The sequence below is a fragment of the Mandrillus leucophaeus genome, unplaced genomic scaffold (assembly GCF_000951045.1).
Source record: "Mandrillus leucophaeus isolate KB7577 unplaced genomic scaffold, Mleu.le_1.0 Scaffold310, whole genome shotgun sequence".
Classification (NCBI taxonomy): Eukaryota; Metazoa; Chordata; class Mammalia; order Primates; family Cercopithecidae; genus Mandrillus; species Mandrillus leucophaeus.
Genome location: NW_012103255.1, coordinates 786,189 through 799,623, shown reverse-complemented (window position 1 = coordinate 799,623; position 13,435 = coordinate 786,189). Strand labels below are relative to the sequence as shown.

At 59.7% G+C, this 13,435-nt stretch overlaps 1 protein-coding gene across 4 annotated transcripts in view; it reads right to left on the bottom strand.

The window, feature by feature from the left end:
• ZBTB7B (zinc finger and BTB domain containing 7B) overlaps positions 1-13,435 on the bottom strand; it is a 15,970-nt gene extending 2,535 nt beyond the window's left edge. Inside the window, exons 1-4 of one of the 4 annotated variants that reach the window (XM_011987435.1) lie at positions 13,303-13,435; positions 5,861-6,000; positions 5,245-5,344; positions 175-1,334 (exon numbers count right to left, since the gene is read on the bottom strand). In XM_011987435.1, the coding sequence (XP_011842825.1) occupies positions 175-1,334; positions 5,245-5,340 (1,256 nt within the window). In that variant the 5' untranslated portion in view covers positions 5,341-5,344; positions 5,861-6,000; positions 13,303-13,435. Of the gene's footprint in view, positions 1-174; positions 1,335-1,890; positions 1,970-5,244; positions 5,345-5,860; positions 6,001-13,302 lie in introns of all 4 variants that reach the window. The other 3 variants (XM_011987437.1, XM_011987438.1, XM_011987436.1) reach the window with 3 other exon arrangements.

Here is a 13,435-nt window from a genome sequence, read left to right as displayed (position 1 = left end):
CCACCCCCCGCTGGCTTGTTTTATTCTGCTCTCCTCATTCCAGTAACCCACTCATGTCCCAGTCCCTCCACGACCACCTACCTCCACCTCGGGTCTCCTAACTCCTTCCCCCTCTCCTCCCACCCTGTCCCCTACCCACGACCCCTGCCGGGCCCTTCCCCACTTGCTGCTCACCGGGTGAATCGAACACCGCAGACCTCGCAGGCAAAGGGCTTCTCGCCTGTGTGGGTCCTCATGTGGCGAGGCAGTTTGCCCGCCCCATGGATGATCTTGTGGCAGACAGGACACTCCTGAGGCATCTGGGAGCGGCGTTTGCGCACCAGCTTGTCTTGGCCGTCCAGGCCTGGTGCCAGGTTGTCCTGGTGCAGGGAGCTTAGGTAGGCCATCAGGTCAGGATCAATGGCATCCTCATCTGAGCCCAGCTCCTCTGGGGACAGCGGGGGCCCGCCACCCTGCGCCAGCCCATAGGCTGGGGGATATACCAGCTCCTCTTCTTCTTCCTCACCCTCATAGGGTTCGTAGCTCTGGGGCCCCTCAGGAGGGGAGGCGGTTCCTGTGGGAGGGCTGTAGCTGTCCCCCAGCCCACTGCCCCCACTGCTGCCCACTCTACCCGCCACCTCCTCCTCCTCATAGGTCAAGGGATGGGCAGGTACTGCGGGCACCTCAGGGACTAGGTGGTTTGCTCTAGCCCCCTTGGTTTGCAGGAAAGCTTTCCGGGGCTTGCGACTGCGGCGGGCAACAGGCCGAGGTGGCGGTGGTGGAGGTGGTGGGAGGGGCACCTGTGGAGGACTGTCTTCACCATTGGGAACTCCAGAGGCTGTGGCTGTGGCAAAGGCCTGCAGATACTGGCGGGCTCGCTCACAGTCATCCTCGTCTGGGCTGGGAGCTTCTAGCCCACTGCCCTGCAGAATCTCCATGCAAGCAGCGATGACACACGGGATCTCCAGCAGGCGGGCAGCCTGGAGCACAGCTGGCATGTTGGCGCTGCTGGTGGTCAGTGTGGCTGTATAGGCAAATTCAAGGAGGGCGCCTAGTGCCTCTGGCCCTACAAAGTCCAGCTCACACACGCCTGCTCCTGCTCCCCCAGTGGCTGTCCCGCTGCCCCCGGCCCCCATGACAGCTCCGCCACCGCCCTCAGTGAATAGCTTCTTGAAGTAGTGGCTACAGGCAGCTAGCACAGCCCTGTGGGTGCGGTATTCAAGGCCCTGCGTCCGGATGGTGAGGTCACATAGGTGGCCCAGCTGGCGCTGCTCATTGAGGCAGCTCAGGAGCTCACTGCTGTGGTCCGGGAATGGAATCCCAATCAGGTCATCCTCGGGGCTCCCCATCTTCTCCTGCAGAGTCCAATAGAGGGGAGGTTAAGAGCGCTTAGCCCATAGGGGTCTGGGGAAAGAGGACCAACTTTAGCCAATACTTATTGAAGGATGACTACATGCCAGTCACCCTTCTGAGTACTTTACACTCATTTCATCTTCCAAAACCCTCCGAAGTATGATCATCATCTGTTTCACAGACAAGGAAACTGAGGTTCAGACAGGTGAAGTGATTTTCCAAGTTAAGTGCAGAACAGTATTCAGGCAGTGGGCCCGGTCCTTGTTCCTAACCACTACACTGTTCTATTCTGCCTCTGTGGCAGCAGGAGCCCTGCCTTTCTGGCCTTTTCATAGAGGTCCATCTGTGTCACCTGCCCCCTTCCCCATCTCTTTGGAAGGAGCAGTGGACTGGGAGCTAAGATGCCTGGGTCCTGGTTCAGGCTTCATAAAGAATTGGCTGAAGGACTGGGGGTGGTACTGGCAGCTGGCCTCAGTCATTTGAAAAGTGAGGTAACGGTCTTTGTAGTGAAACCTCCTCATAACCTGGGGAGAGGCCAATGAGAGAGTTCAGACTCACACTGGACCAATATCTGCTGGAGGCCAGGCACAGACAGGTGCTTTAACTCAAGTTATCTCTCTCCAAAGTGGCTAGGACACTGTAAAACATATGCAAACAAGAGAAGGCAGCTTCCAAGCATCATCCTCTTCCTCCTCATGCCCCTCCCCTGGCTACCAAAGGTTCATCTCCCCTTCTAGATCCCCCACTTCTTGAGGCCAAACGGGAAACACAGCTCCCAGCATCCCTCCCCCCACATCCTCCCCTCCCCCATGGGGCCAAGGAGCAGCCACCCTTTGCTGGGGTGTCACTGACTGGCGCGGTTGCTTCCTGCCCCGCACAGATAAGCATCGCCCCCGCCCCCTCCCCCACTGCCAATAGGCCAAGTTCCAGTCCCACCCCCCAACTCCCCCTCAGCTACTGCCACCCCTCTCTCCGTATTCCAGGAGAGCCACATCTCCAGAGGGCCTTGGTCCTGCTCTCTATCCTTTACCCTCCAACGCCCAGCCACAGGAGGTGGGTGCAGAGCAGCCAGCCATCCCAAGGCTGGCAGAGGTGTGGGCAGGGGTTGGGGCCTGGAAGGGGGTGAGACCTGCTTTAAATCCTGGCTCTGCCACTATCTTGCTGAATGACCTTGGGAAAGTCATTTCTCTCTGTGCTTCCATTTCCTCAGCTGTGCAAGGAGGGGGTGGAAGTAGTGGCCCCAATGGCTCAGCCCTTCAGCCCTGACATTTTGTGGGTCTGGAGCAACTGGAGACAGTGCTGGGGCCTGGAAAGAGCTGGGCTCTGGAGTCAGCCAGGTTTGAGTTTGAATCCTGTCTCTGCCACCAGTTAGCTCCATGACCTTAAACAAGTGATTTAATCTCTGAGCCGCCTTCCTCGTCTGTAATATAGGATAATTCCACCTGACTCCTAGAGTTGTGGTGAGGGTTAAATGAGACCAAATATGGCACAATGCCTGATACGCAGTGGGGATTCAATAAATGTTCTGGCCTTGGCCTAGCCTGGGGTCAGATTCCACTATACAGATGGCCTCTGTTAAGAAAACTACTTGGGGACAGGTCAGCCTCCCTCCCTCAAATCACCCTGAGGGAACCAGGCTACTACTAGCTACATGACTTTGGATAAGTCACTTCCTTTCCTGAGGAGGCCTGTTCCTCATATGTAATATTAAAGACTACCCCTGTTGATCCTTAGGGCAAGTCCCGCTGATATTTTGTCAGTGTCCCCTCTGCCGCGTCAGCAGCTGTTCAGCCCTGGCCATTGATAGGGAAAGGTTTTTTTTTGGGGGGTGGGGGAGTGAATGGGGGAGTTAAGCCACAAATTTTTTTTTTTTTTTTTGAGACGGAGTCTCGCACTGTTGCCCAGGCTGGAGTGCAGTGGCCGGATCTCAGCTCACTGCAAGCTCTGCCTCCCGGGTTTACGCCATTCTCCTACCTCAGCCTCCCGAGTAGCTGGGACTACAGATGCCCGCCACCTCGTCCGGCTAGTTTTTTGTATTTTTTTGTAGAGACGGGGTTTCACCGTGTTAGCCAGGATGGTCTCGATCTCCTGACCTCGTGATCCGCCCGTCTGAGCCTCCCAAAGTGCTGGGATTACAGGCTTGAGCCACCGCGCCCGGCCACAAATTTTCTCTTTAGGACACAAGAACTGCATTCTCTGTGTCTGCCTCCCTGCCTGCCCCCTTCATTGCAAGGCCAGGGCTCCTACACAGAAACCTTAGGTGAGCAGCACCCGCATGTCCGTCTTTGCTTGTAAGCCACATCTAGGCACCCTTAGATAGCCCACCTGTTTCCACCTTAAGTCCTCAAACCACTTCTCTCCCTAGGAACCAAGCCATCTGAGAGCTCTCCCTACTCCCTCCTGACTGTACTTTACAAATGGTACAAGTGGCAAATGGCCCCCAGACTTGGGAACAAACAAAAACCAGGTGGGCAGCAGCAGCAGGAGGAGCAGCAGCAACAGTGGCTGTAGCCACTTAAGCAGCAGTAGGCACCCTCCTGGGCCCAAGTGGATCCTGTCCTTCCTAAGGGGGATGGGTGGGGCTGTCCTCGCTGTCCATTGGCTGGGAGCTGGGCACTGGCAGGCATGTGGCTCACCCCATCCCTCTCCCTCCTTCCCTGCCCACCCCACCCATTCCCGCTGCTAAGCCCGCCTCCTTTCTCCCACCCCAGGGCCGGTCTCCGTGGCAACTTGGTGTGGTGGGGGCGCTGATTGGCTGACCTCACTGTCAGGTCACAGGCTCAGGCTCGTTCACCACGCAACTCACACAGGGATTGGGCAAGGGTGGGTGTTTAACTCCTTAGGCCCAAATCCAATGCCCATGGCCAAGAGGTAGCAATGAAAGAGGGGGAGAGGCAGAGGACATGCGTGGGAAGGAGAGGGTGTTCATAAGGTTCTCTAGCTTCTGGGAAACTCCCCTAACCCTTACCCAGGGCTCTAGCACCCATGCCAATATAGGTGCCACCTGGAGCTATGGTGGTGCCAACCAGGCCAAGGGGCCCTCCTAGGCCCATCATCTGGGAGGGATGGGTGGGGCGAAGGCGTCCCTTCTTTCTGCCAGGGTAGGGCACTGGTGCCAGGGTGCCCACCCCACCTTGGGCACCTTTCCCACCTCTGCATCCCAGAGGGCCCAGTCCCCTGACGCCCCATGAAGGCGGCCCATCCCCACCCAGTCTGGCATGCCCCCTCTTGCTAAGACCTTGTGGGCATGGGCGTGTGTGGTGGTTGGGGGTGCAGCTGTGCCAGGGAACCGGGCAAGGTCTGTTTGGTCTGTTTGCCTGGTAGGGGGAAGAACTGGGGGCCCCGCCCCATCACTCCCCTCTTTCCCGCCACCCCCCCAGGCTCCCCTCACTGTCAGGCCTGCTAGACCGGCCAAGCCGGTGGGCAGCTCTCTTGAAACTGGGCCCTGAGTCAAGCCTGCCCTATCTTTGGTTGGGGGAAGACTTCAGGGTGAGAAAGTTGGGAGGGGGTAAAGGTGGGAGTGCCTATCACCTACCCTTCAGTGCTCAAGGGCACCTGGCAGGGTATGTCCAACACCAAGAAACCAAAAGGTGGAGGCCACTGGCCTGGTCTTGGAAAGAAAAGGGAGACAGGAACTCTTTCCAGATGCTGACCTCAGGCAGGGTCCAGTGCAGGGCTGGGGGCCACTAGGGCCAACACTGCTGGCTTGAGCCAGCCGAAGGGCAGGGATAGGAGGCCCTGAACAGGGCAGCTGAGTAAAGCTGGCCCCCCTTTCCCCACCCTGGGGATTAGGGGAGTGAGGCTTAGTGTGGGGGGCAGCAGGCAGAACCAGGATTAGCGGCGGAGAAAATAGATATGGGCCTGAGACACAGGCACACAGAGCCCCCCCTCCCCAGGTTCCAAGGCCCCTACCTCTAGGCTCTGCCAGGGAGCCTGAGAGGGGCCTGGCCAGGCTTCTCCAGGAGCAGCAGCTTGGGGTGAGGGAGGATGAGGACCAGGCTGTAACATCTTCCTGCCAGGGATGATGGAGAGACCTGAGGCTCTTCCCAACGCTCCTGGTGCCTTGGCTGGCCACCCCTCCCCCTTACTTCTGTCTCCTTTCTCCCTCCAACCCCCACCCCAACTCCAGCCTCAGGTTCTCTTCCTGTTTTTTTGGAACTAAGTTTGCACGAAGCCAGGGCTTTGGCCTGCGTCTGGACCAGGGGGGTGGGGAAATTGGACAGCCAGTCCAAAGTCCTAAGGGACCCAGGAATCCTTATTCTCCAGCTTCCTCCACCACTTCTCAGGGCCTCTGGGGCCCAGGGGCCGAAGCCATCTGGATTACCCAGTTGGGGAGGGAAGGTAAAGGGGCTGAACCTCTTCTCACATGAGGGCTAGAAGGGCTTCAAAGAAGAGGTTCTTTGCCCAGGGATGCTCTGACATTTATGGAGTTCTTCTCTCCCCACCCCAGCCCCTCCAAGCTTGTGCATGCCTTCCCCATCCCCCATATGACGCTTCCCCTCCTAACCTCACCACCCCCAGCACTCACACTTCCTGGGGGCCGAGGCGGGGAAGAGAGACCGCAAGCCACGAAGGGGGAAGGAGGCGAGGGGAGTTGGCTGCTTCCCGGTGCTGTGGGGGTTAAGTCTCTGCCCAGCTCCAAATCCCCCAGTCCTGGTTCTGGGGCTCCTGAAATGAGGTAGACCTTAATGCTTCCCTACATTTTCTTTCCATGACACAAGCCCTTGCCCATAGCCCCTTAGTCTCCATCAAGGGAAATATGAGGGAGATAAAAGATGGCGGAGGAAGGAATGGGGGCAACTCTCCCAGCCTTCGCACCACCACCTTTGGGTATTCCCTGCCATCAGCCAGCCTTCACTCTTGCCCTTCTCTTGGCCTCCTTGTTCTCATTGCCTCCTTCGACCCTTGTCTTCCCTCCGCAAGTCCACCCTTTGCATTCCTTCCTTCAGCCCTCCTTGAACTCCGCACCCTCTCCACCACATCAGTGTCCCCAGGCCTCCTCCCAGGAACTGTCCCCGCCTCTCCTTTCTCTTCCCCTTGGTTCTCTCTTGCTCAAACCTCTCCACTGTCTCCATTGGCCCCCTGCTTCAAGCATCCCTTCCCTTCTCCCCAGGCATGTGAGGGGTGGAGAGAGGCAGAGGAATTAAATCAGGGGCCAGGCCTGCCCTCCAACACCTGGTCTTGCCAAAAGATGGTTGAGTTTAGGGCATCCACGCCCCACTTTTGGATGAAGCAGGGGACCACAATTTGGGAGCCAGTTGGGGAGAATAAGTGGTGGAGGGGGGTTTGCAGCGAGAGCGGATGTGGGGTGGGGGTGGAGGGACAACCTGTGCCTCTGTGCCCGTCAGAGTTTCCAGCCCTGGAGCTGCTGGACTTTCCCCGGAGGGTGCCCACCCTGGACCAGGCAATTGTCCACTTGGACAGACTCTGGCCATCAGGATTCTCAGCAGGGTCTGCCTGGACAGTGCCAGCTCCCCTTAGGGCCTGAGGAGACCGCACAAGGTGCCAGGGTCTGCCCTGTGCCCACCCCCTCCCCCCAGCCTAGTGTCTCCAGCTGGGTAACCGAGCTGGCTGGTAACCCCACACCCGCCAAGCCTCCGGCAGAAACCTGAGCCCCCCAGCCCCAGAGGACACCCCAGCCCGATCTCCGGAGCCCGGCTCTCTGCCAGCCTGACCAGCCTTCTGGCCTGGCCCAGCAATCACTCAGTCCCTATAGGCCGCTCTTCTGCCTCTCCTGATCTGCTCGGGTCCCCTTAGACACTGAAGCCTCCCCACATTCCCGCTTCTCAAGCCCTCAGTTCCCTAAACTCTCTTGTGAAGTCTGGGCACCCTCTTCCTGGCCTGTTTTTCAGTTCTCTGACCCTAGGCTAATTCTAGGCCTCCAAGCCCCCCTGGGGCCTGATCTCCCAAGCCAGAGCAGGGCCTACTCACCTGAATGCTGAGGGGCCTGGCGGCAACTCCTCCTGGCCCCTGGGGGCAGCAGGTTGGGACAGGTGGGGGAGGGCCAGGCTTGGGGGGAGGTAGGGTGGCTGTTCCCCGCTCCAGCTCCCTCCTTCAAAGGGGCCGCCCACGACCTGGCCCAGCCCCTCCCCCCTACAGCCTTAACCCTCTGGGTGCTGTCCCCCCTCCCCCCAGCTTGGAGGGAGGGGTTACCGGAGGGCTGGCGGCGTGGGAGAGGGCCCAGAGTCTCTGCCTGTGGTGCCCGAAGCCCCAGCAGAACCCACCCGCTCCTGTCCTTACTCAGTCCTAAAAGAGGAAAAAGGTGAGGGGTAGGAAAGGTAGGAGCTGGGACAGTCCAGGAGGACAGAGATGAGGAGGAGCAATGGGAGAGGCTACTGGAGGTGGGACCAGGAGAAGGAAGAAGGGAGGGGAGGGGACAGAGGCGGCAGTGGCCAGAAGAGGGAGGAGGGGAACCCTGGATGGTCAGTGCCAGGGGTGACAGGTGCCTGGGTCCCAGCCCCTCAGAATATGTGGGATGGGGACCACAAGGAGGCCTTCTAGACCCCAGCAGGCTCCTCAGTCCCCCTGGGAGCTGGCCGAATTCTCCCTACCTTGTACTGGGCTGGGGCCCTCAGGGGCTGGGCAAGGCGGCACCCCGCCCTCCCCATAGCCTCACCCCAAACCCACTCACATACCACAGTTCCTTGCCCGGGCGCCAACCCCTGCCAACCAGGCCAGGGGGCAGCACTCATGCCAGCCCCCAATAGCCAGGGGGATCAGGGGGTACAGAGCTGGCCTGAGGGGGATAGACAGATTGGGGGAGCTGTGGGCACCGAAAGAGGAAGGAGCCGGGAGGGGGCATCTGCTGGGAAGCGCCTAGCCCCACCCCTTGCGCAAGCTGCTGCCACCCTGGCCGGTTGGGTGGGACCCGCCTGGGCCTGAGGGGCAACTCAGGAGGGCTCTGAGCCCAGACATGGATGGGCCACCAAGTTTCACTTAAACAACTCCTGGGGTCCCTTATTCCTGGAATGAGGAGTGCCCTAGTGTCCCCCAGACACTAGGCCATCCCAAGTCCTGCTAGGCTTGGGGGTACCATAGAAATGCCCCCTAAAGTATCCCCTCCCCTTTCCCCCAACAGCTGCTGGCTCAATGCCGCTGGCCTGCTGCCCCTCACCAGCTCCCGGCCCGGTTGGCACCTACCCACCAGGATGCTGGCAGTCCTGCCCTCCTCTCCCTCCTACCCCCCTGCTCCCAGCGCCCCATGCCAACTGTGGGCCTGAGGTGGGGGAGGGTCACCCTGTGCCTTGGTGCCAGTCTGACGGGCCCAGGCCCCTAGGCCCTACAGATAAGGCCTAAGACCCTGTTCTCAAGCCACCCCCTCAAGAGGTAGCACACTGGTCAGGGCCTACACAGGGAGAGCCTAGGAGGCAATGGACAGCCCTGTGAGCAGTTAATGAAGGCTCCACACCCCAGGGTGGGGGCCAGTGTCTCTCCCTACCACCAGGTGCCAACCTCCCGGCATTCCCCCTGCCCAAGCATTTGCTTGGGCACCAAAGTCCCTGCAATTCCTGAGAGCCCTAGTGCCTGCAGCCTGCGAGGGAGTGGGGTGGGGCTGCTCTCTGCCCTTTGATCCCCATAAAGGGAGGGAACCAGCCTAGAGGGCAGGGGGCAGGGAGGGAGTTCATGGGGCCCCTCTGTTTCACCCCTGCCAGGGACAGCAGGGCAGGGTGTGGGCATCTTTTGGGTGGGGCCCTAAGGTGAGGACGGGTAGCATGTCTCAGCAAGGGAGATGGATGTCAGTCATAGGTACATGGCATCCCATGGCAATGTGATGGCAAGAATAAAGTGGGGGGATGCAGAGGGTACCCACATTCCAACCCATCCCAGTTCTGGTTTTCACCCTCATCAAGAAACACTTCCAGACTCAGCCAAATTGAGAGCTCAAGGACTACAATTCCCAGTGTGCACCACAATTGCTTTGTATGTACCTTGGGAGTTGTAGTACCCCTTGAGAAGCCCTAGGTTCTCCTCTTCCCCAGAGCCTTGCTGATGGGTGGGAAGGGCAGATGACTTGCTCATGAATCTCCAAGGGGGCTAGGTTTAAGAAGAGGTAAAAGGCTAGGATGTCCATGGTGGAGGAAAGAGGACCCCTGCTCCCAGGCAAAGGGGGAGGAAAGGAGGAAGGAAGGAGGAGAGGATGTCTGTTGAAAGGGGCATATGGGTGGGGAGGAGTTGGGGGGACGGTGGAAACAGGAAGGAAATTGAAGCCAGAGACATGAGGTCGAAAGTAAAGGCCTGGGGGAGCCCCACTCTGAGGCCTGTCAGGGACTGGGATGGCATTTCCCCATGTCATTCTGTTGGCCTGGGAGGAAGAAGAGGAATCAGTGATGTCAAAAGATAGCAAATTGATATATTTATGGGGATCACTGTTTCTTTTGCCTCCATCAGCCCTCTTTTGCCTGGGGCACCTTCAAACCTTGAATCTGGCATAGGTATTTGCTGACTGGGAAGCTCTGAAGGCTGACCTGGTTCTGGGGAGGATAGCAGGCAAAGGAAGGGGCTTGGGGAGATCAGGGCTAGGCCTGATGGTGAATATGGTAGAGGTATATGTGGGGTTAGGCCAGATGTAGTCAGGGCAAGTGCTGGCAAATGAGAATGCTATCCTCCAGAGCAGAACCATGGCATCTGGAGGCCTCAGGGAAGAGAGGGCTAAGATGTCCATCCTAAGCTGTGGGACAGGATGAAGAGGGCAGCCCTCTCTGGTCTCCCTGGGGAATTTGTTAAAGGTAGCTTTGTCCCTGTGCCAGTGAATATTAACGATGGCAATTCAGGGGGCCAGGTGGTAGCTGGGTACCTTTCCCTAGTAGGGGTGGAGGTCAGAAGTGGGCAGAGGACCTGCTTTGAAGTCACTTCTCCTGGGCTCCTCAAGGCTCTGGGACAGATGCTTGCAGGCCCCAGCCAAGATTCTTGCCAAGACCTGGGCCTGGCTGGGTGTGGGGGTCTTTCTTGTCCCCACCCCACCAAACACTTGATGGTGGATGACAGCAGCTCTATCCCCTACCTCCCAGTCCCCCAGGCCCGCTTTGGCGCCTGGCCGCTTCTGTGTTGGCAAGAGGTGGGGGGGAGGGGGCAGCGAGGCAACTTCAAACTGTCCGGGCAAAACGTCAAGTTTACTCACGAGTTTACTCAGCACAAGGAGGGGGAAGAGGCCAGGGCGGGCACACCCCATGCCAGGGTCCTATCCATCTGCCTGTCCCCACCTTCCTCCCCCACTGTTCTCTCCTGCCCTAGGCCAAAACAGGCATAGGCCCTAAGGCCTGGTGTCAGGGCAGTCTTAACTCTCAGGAAGGTCAGGGAGCCAAGCGGGACAGAGGCAGGAAGCCCCGCAGCAGGCCCAGAGGCTTCTGTCAGAGGGCAGTGCCCTGCCTAGAGCCCATTCACTACTCATCTTGGGACCTTGGTCTTGGGCCAGAAGAATTGGGTCTCTTAGCCATTAAGAAGGGGGGCAGTACCAGGCCAAAACTCCTCCATCTGAGCAGTCCCCTGGGCAGTGACTTCTGACCTGAAATGCCCAGTCCTAGGCTGTCCCTCAGTCTGATGCCATGCAGGCAGCCATAGGATCAGGGGCTGGTTTTCTCAGCCTTGGCTTGGAATGGGGGGCTGGCATCCTATCTGACCTACTTCCCTTTCCTCCCCACCTGCTTTCATTCTCTGCTTCTCTCCCCCAGCCTTCACTGTCCCCACCCCAGAGCGCTCCGCCCCCCATGCCTGCTGGGCCCCCTCCCCCACCCTTCCCCAGGGTGCCAAGTGCAGGCACACAAAGGGCCTGATGGTGCATTGTTAGCCCAGCCCCCGCTGCCCGCCGCGCCCTCCCTGGGCAGGCACTAGGCCAAGGAGGAGCTGGGGGCCCTGGGTGCCAGGGGGCACCATGGGGAAGAAGGGGACAGCACCTGTCTTCCAGATACTGGGGTCTACATCAGCCAGGGCTGAGTAGTGATGAGAGTCCCATTAGAGCAAGCCTGTCTCCTTGACACCTGAGCCTAGTGGGCACTGCCTTCTTTCTTCCCCAGAGCCCCATTCTGGTGGTATTAACCCCTTTTTGACCCCTATGCCAAGGCTGGGGGTGTATGGTACCCAAGGGAGGGGACAGTGTCTGGGGGTGCCAGCTAGTTGTGCTGTGCCCACAGCAACCATGTAACAGAGGCACGCTGGGGGAGCTGGGGTCCCCGGGGCCAGGGACAGAGGCACTGACAGAGATTTCTCCTTGTTTCATCAGCTGCTCCAGGGGGAGCCCCCTGCCCTTCTCCCCAGTTACCGCTAAGGAGAAACACTAACTACCACCCAGACATAGTCACAAGTATGTCCCTCTCTAGTGCAGCGCAACACTCCTTATGCCCACTCTCTCCTCCCCAACCTGATGCCCACTCCATGCCAGCTCTCCCAGCAGTGCCAGGCGGGTACAGGGGTGACCAAACCAGTTGGTGTGTGTAGGGCAGCAGGAGGCAACCCCATAATCCTCCAGGCCTCATCCCCACACTCACACATACTCCCTTAGGGAACAGACAGTTCCCATCCTGGTTTAACCCCTCACAGCCCAATCTGGTTCCCCCGCCCCTGATAAGCGGTCTCCCTCCTCCAGGAATAAGTTGGGGGAAGGAGGAATAGCTGCGCTGACTCATTCCCGTTCTCGGCTGCAGCTAGGGGTCTCCAAGGCATTCGGGCGGGGGTCAATTCAAGAACACCCTCCACCTGGCCCGGAAGCCAGGACAGCCAGCCGGTCTCCCCCTCTCCCCAGCACCCACTTCCGGTGTCCCAAACTAGGTCAGCAGCGCTCGTTTCCTGTGGGTCAGCTAGCACCGGCGCCTCTGCCCCTCCCCTGCTCCGGACCCAGGCTCCCCGCCCCCCCGCCCCCCAGGGCGCCCCGAGGTCTCACCACGTCTCAGCCGCCCTTTGATACGTGGGGGTTGTGCGGAGCGGGGGGCAGGGGACCCGCCCTCTCTCTAAACACCAGCAGGGCCGGGGCGCCTGGGCAGGCACGTGTCCGGGCACAACCCGCTGCCCACGCCGCCCCCCCACTCCCGCCCCCACCTCGCTCTGGCCGGGACACGTCGCTCTCTTACTTGGGATGGGGTGGGAGGAGGGAGAGAAAGCTGGAAATTGAAAGCAGCGCCCCCCACCCCTTTGAATGGCAGCCTTCTGCCAGGCTCACTCTGTAGGTTCTACAACAACACTGTAGCGACCCCCACTCTGGGCTGGGGCAGGTGCGCCGGCGCCGGTGGGGGGACGGGCGGTAGGTAGGAGAATTCTTCCTAGTCACCCGCCCTGGCTCTCGGGTTCTGGGGGCATGAGCTGGCGTGGAAAAGGTAGCGGCGGTACTGGAGCCTGAAGGAAGGGAGTGGGATTGAGGGGCAGGGGAGAGAGAGGTCGTTCTATGTCGGTTCGGAGGTTGTTACTGAGCCCCACTACCGCTGGAGAGAGCGCGGCTCTGGAAGCGCAAGAAACCGTAGTCCAGCCGGTAACTTTCCCCCAAGCAGCGGCTCCTCCTGCGCCCCCGCCAACCCCCATGCAACTGGCCTGGGGCCAACCCACCGCGCCAGGGGGCGCGGGGTGGGGGGGTGCGCGTTGTCCTAGTTAGAGTCCGTCAGCGTTTCCATTCCCTCAACTCGGTCCGGTCTGGGGTCTCCCCCTAAAGTCACGAAGGAGACTGGGGAAACGCTCAGCGTCGCCTCACCCCCTCTCCATCCCGAAGCCGCCTGTCTGTCTGATCCCAGGAGAAGTGCAGAGAAAGTTTCTGGGGACCCTCCGCCCAGGGTTGGGGGGCATCCGCAGTTCCTTCTCTGTCTTTCCTCCCAATTAAAACCAATTCCAGAGACCCGGGGTGTTGGGAAAGCACAGGGAAGGGGAGTGGTGGGAATCTGATCTGCATGCGTGTGTATGTGGGGGTCCCACTTACAGGACGGACGAAGGACACTGCAGTAGTCTCGAGTCTAGTGAACCCCGAGCTAGGAGACAAAAGTGGGGTACACTCACCTCTCAGCCGTCGGGTCCGCTGGCTGGAGCTGCTGAGGCTCAGGGTGTGGGAAGAAGCGCGTCCCCCACCAGGCCCGGGGGCTTGGGGCCCTGCTCCGGTCCTGGTCAGAAGGCCGCGGTCAGTTGCTCGCCG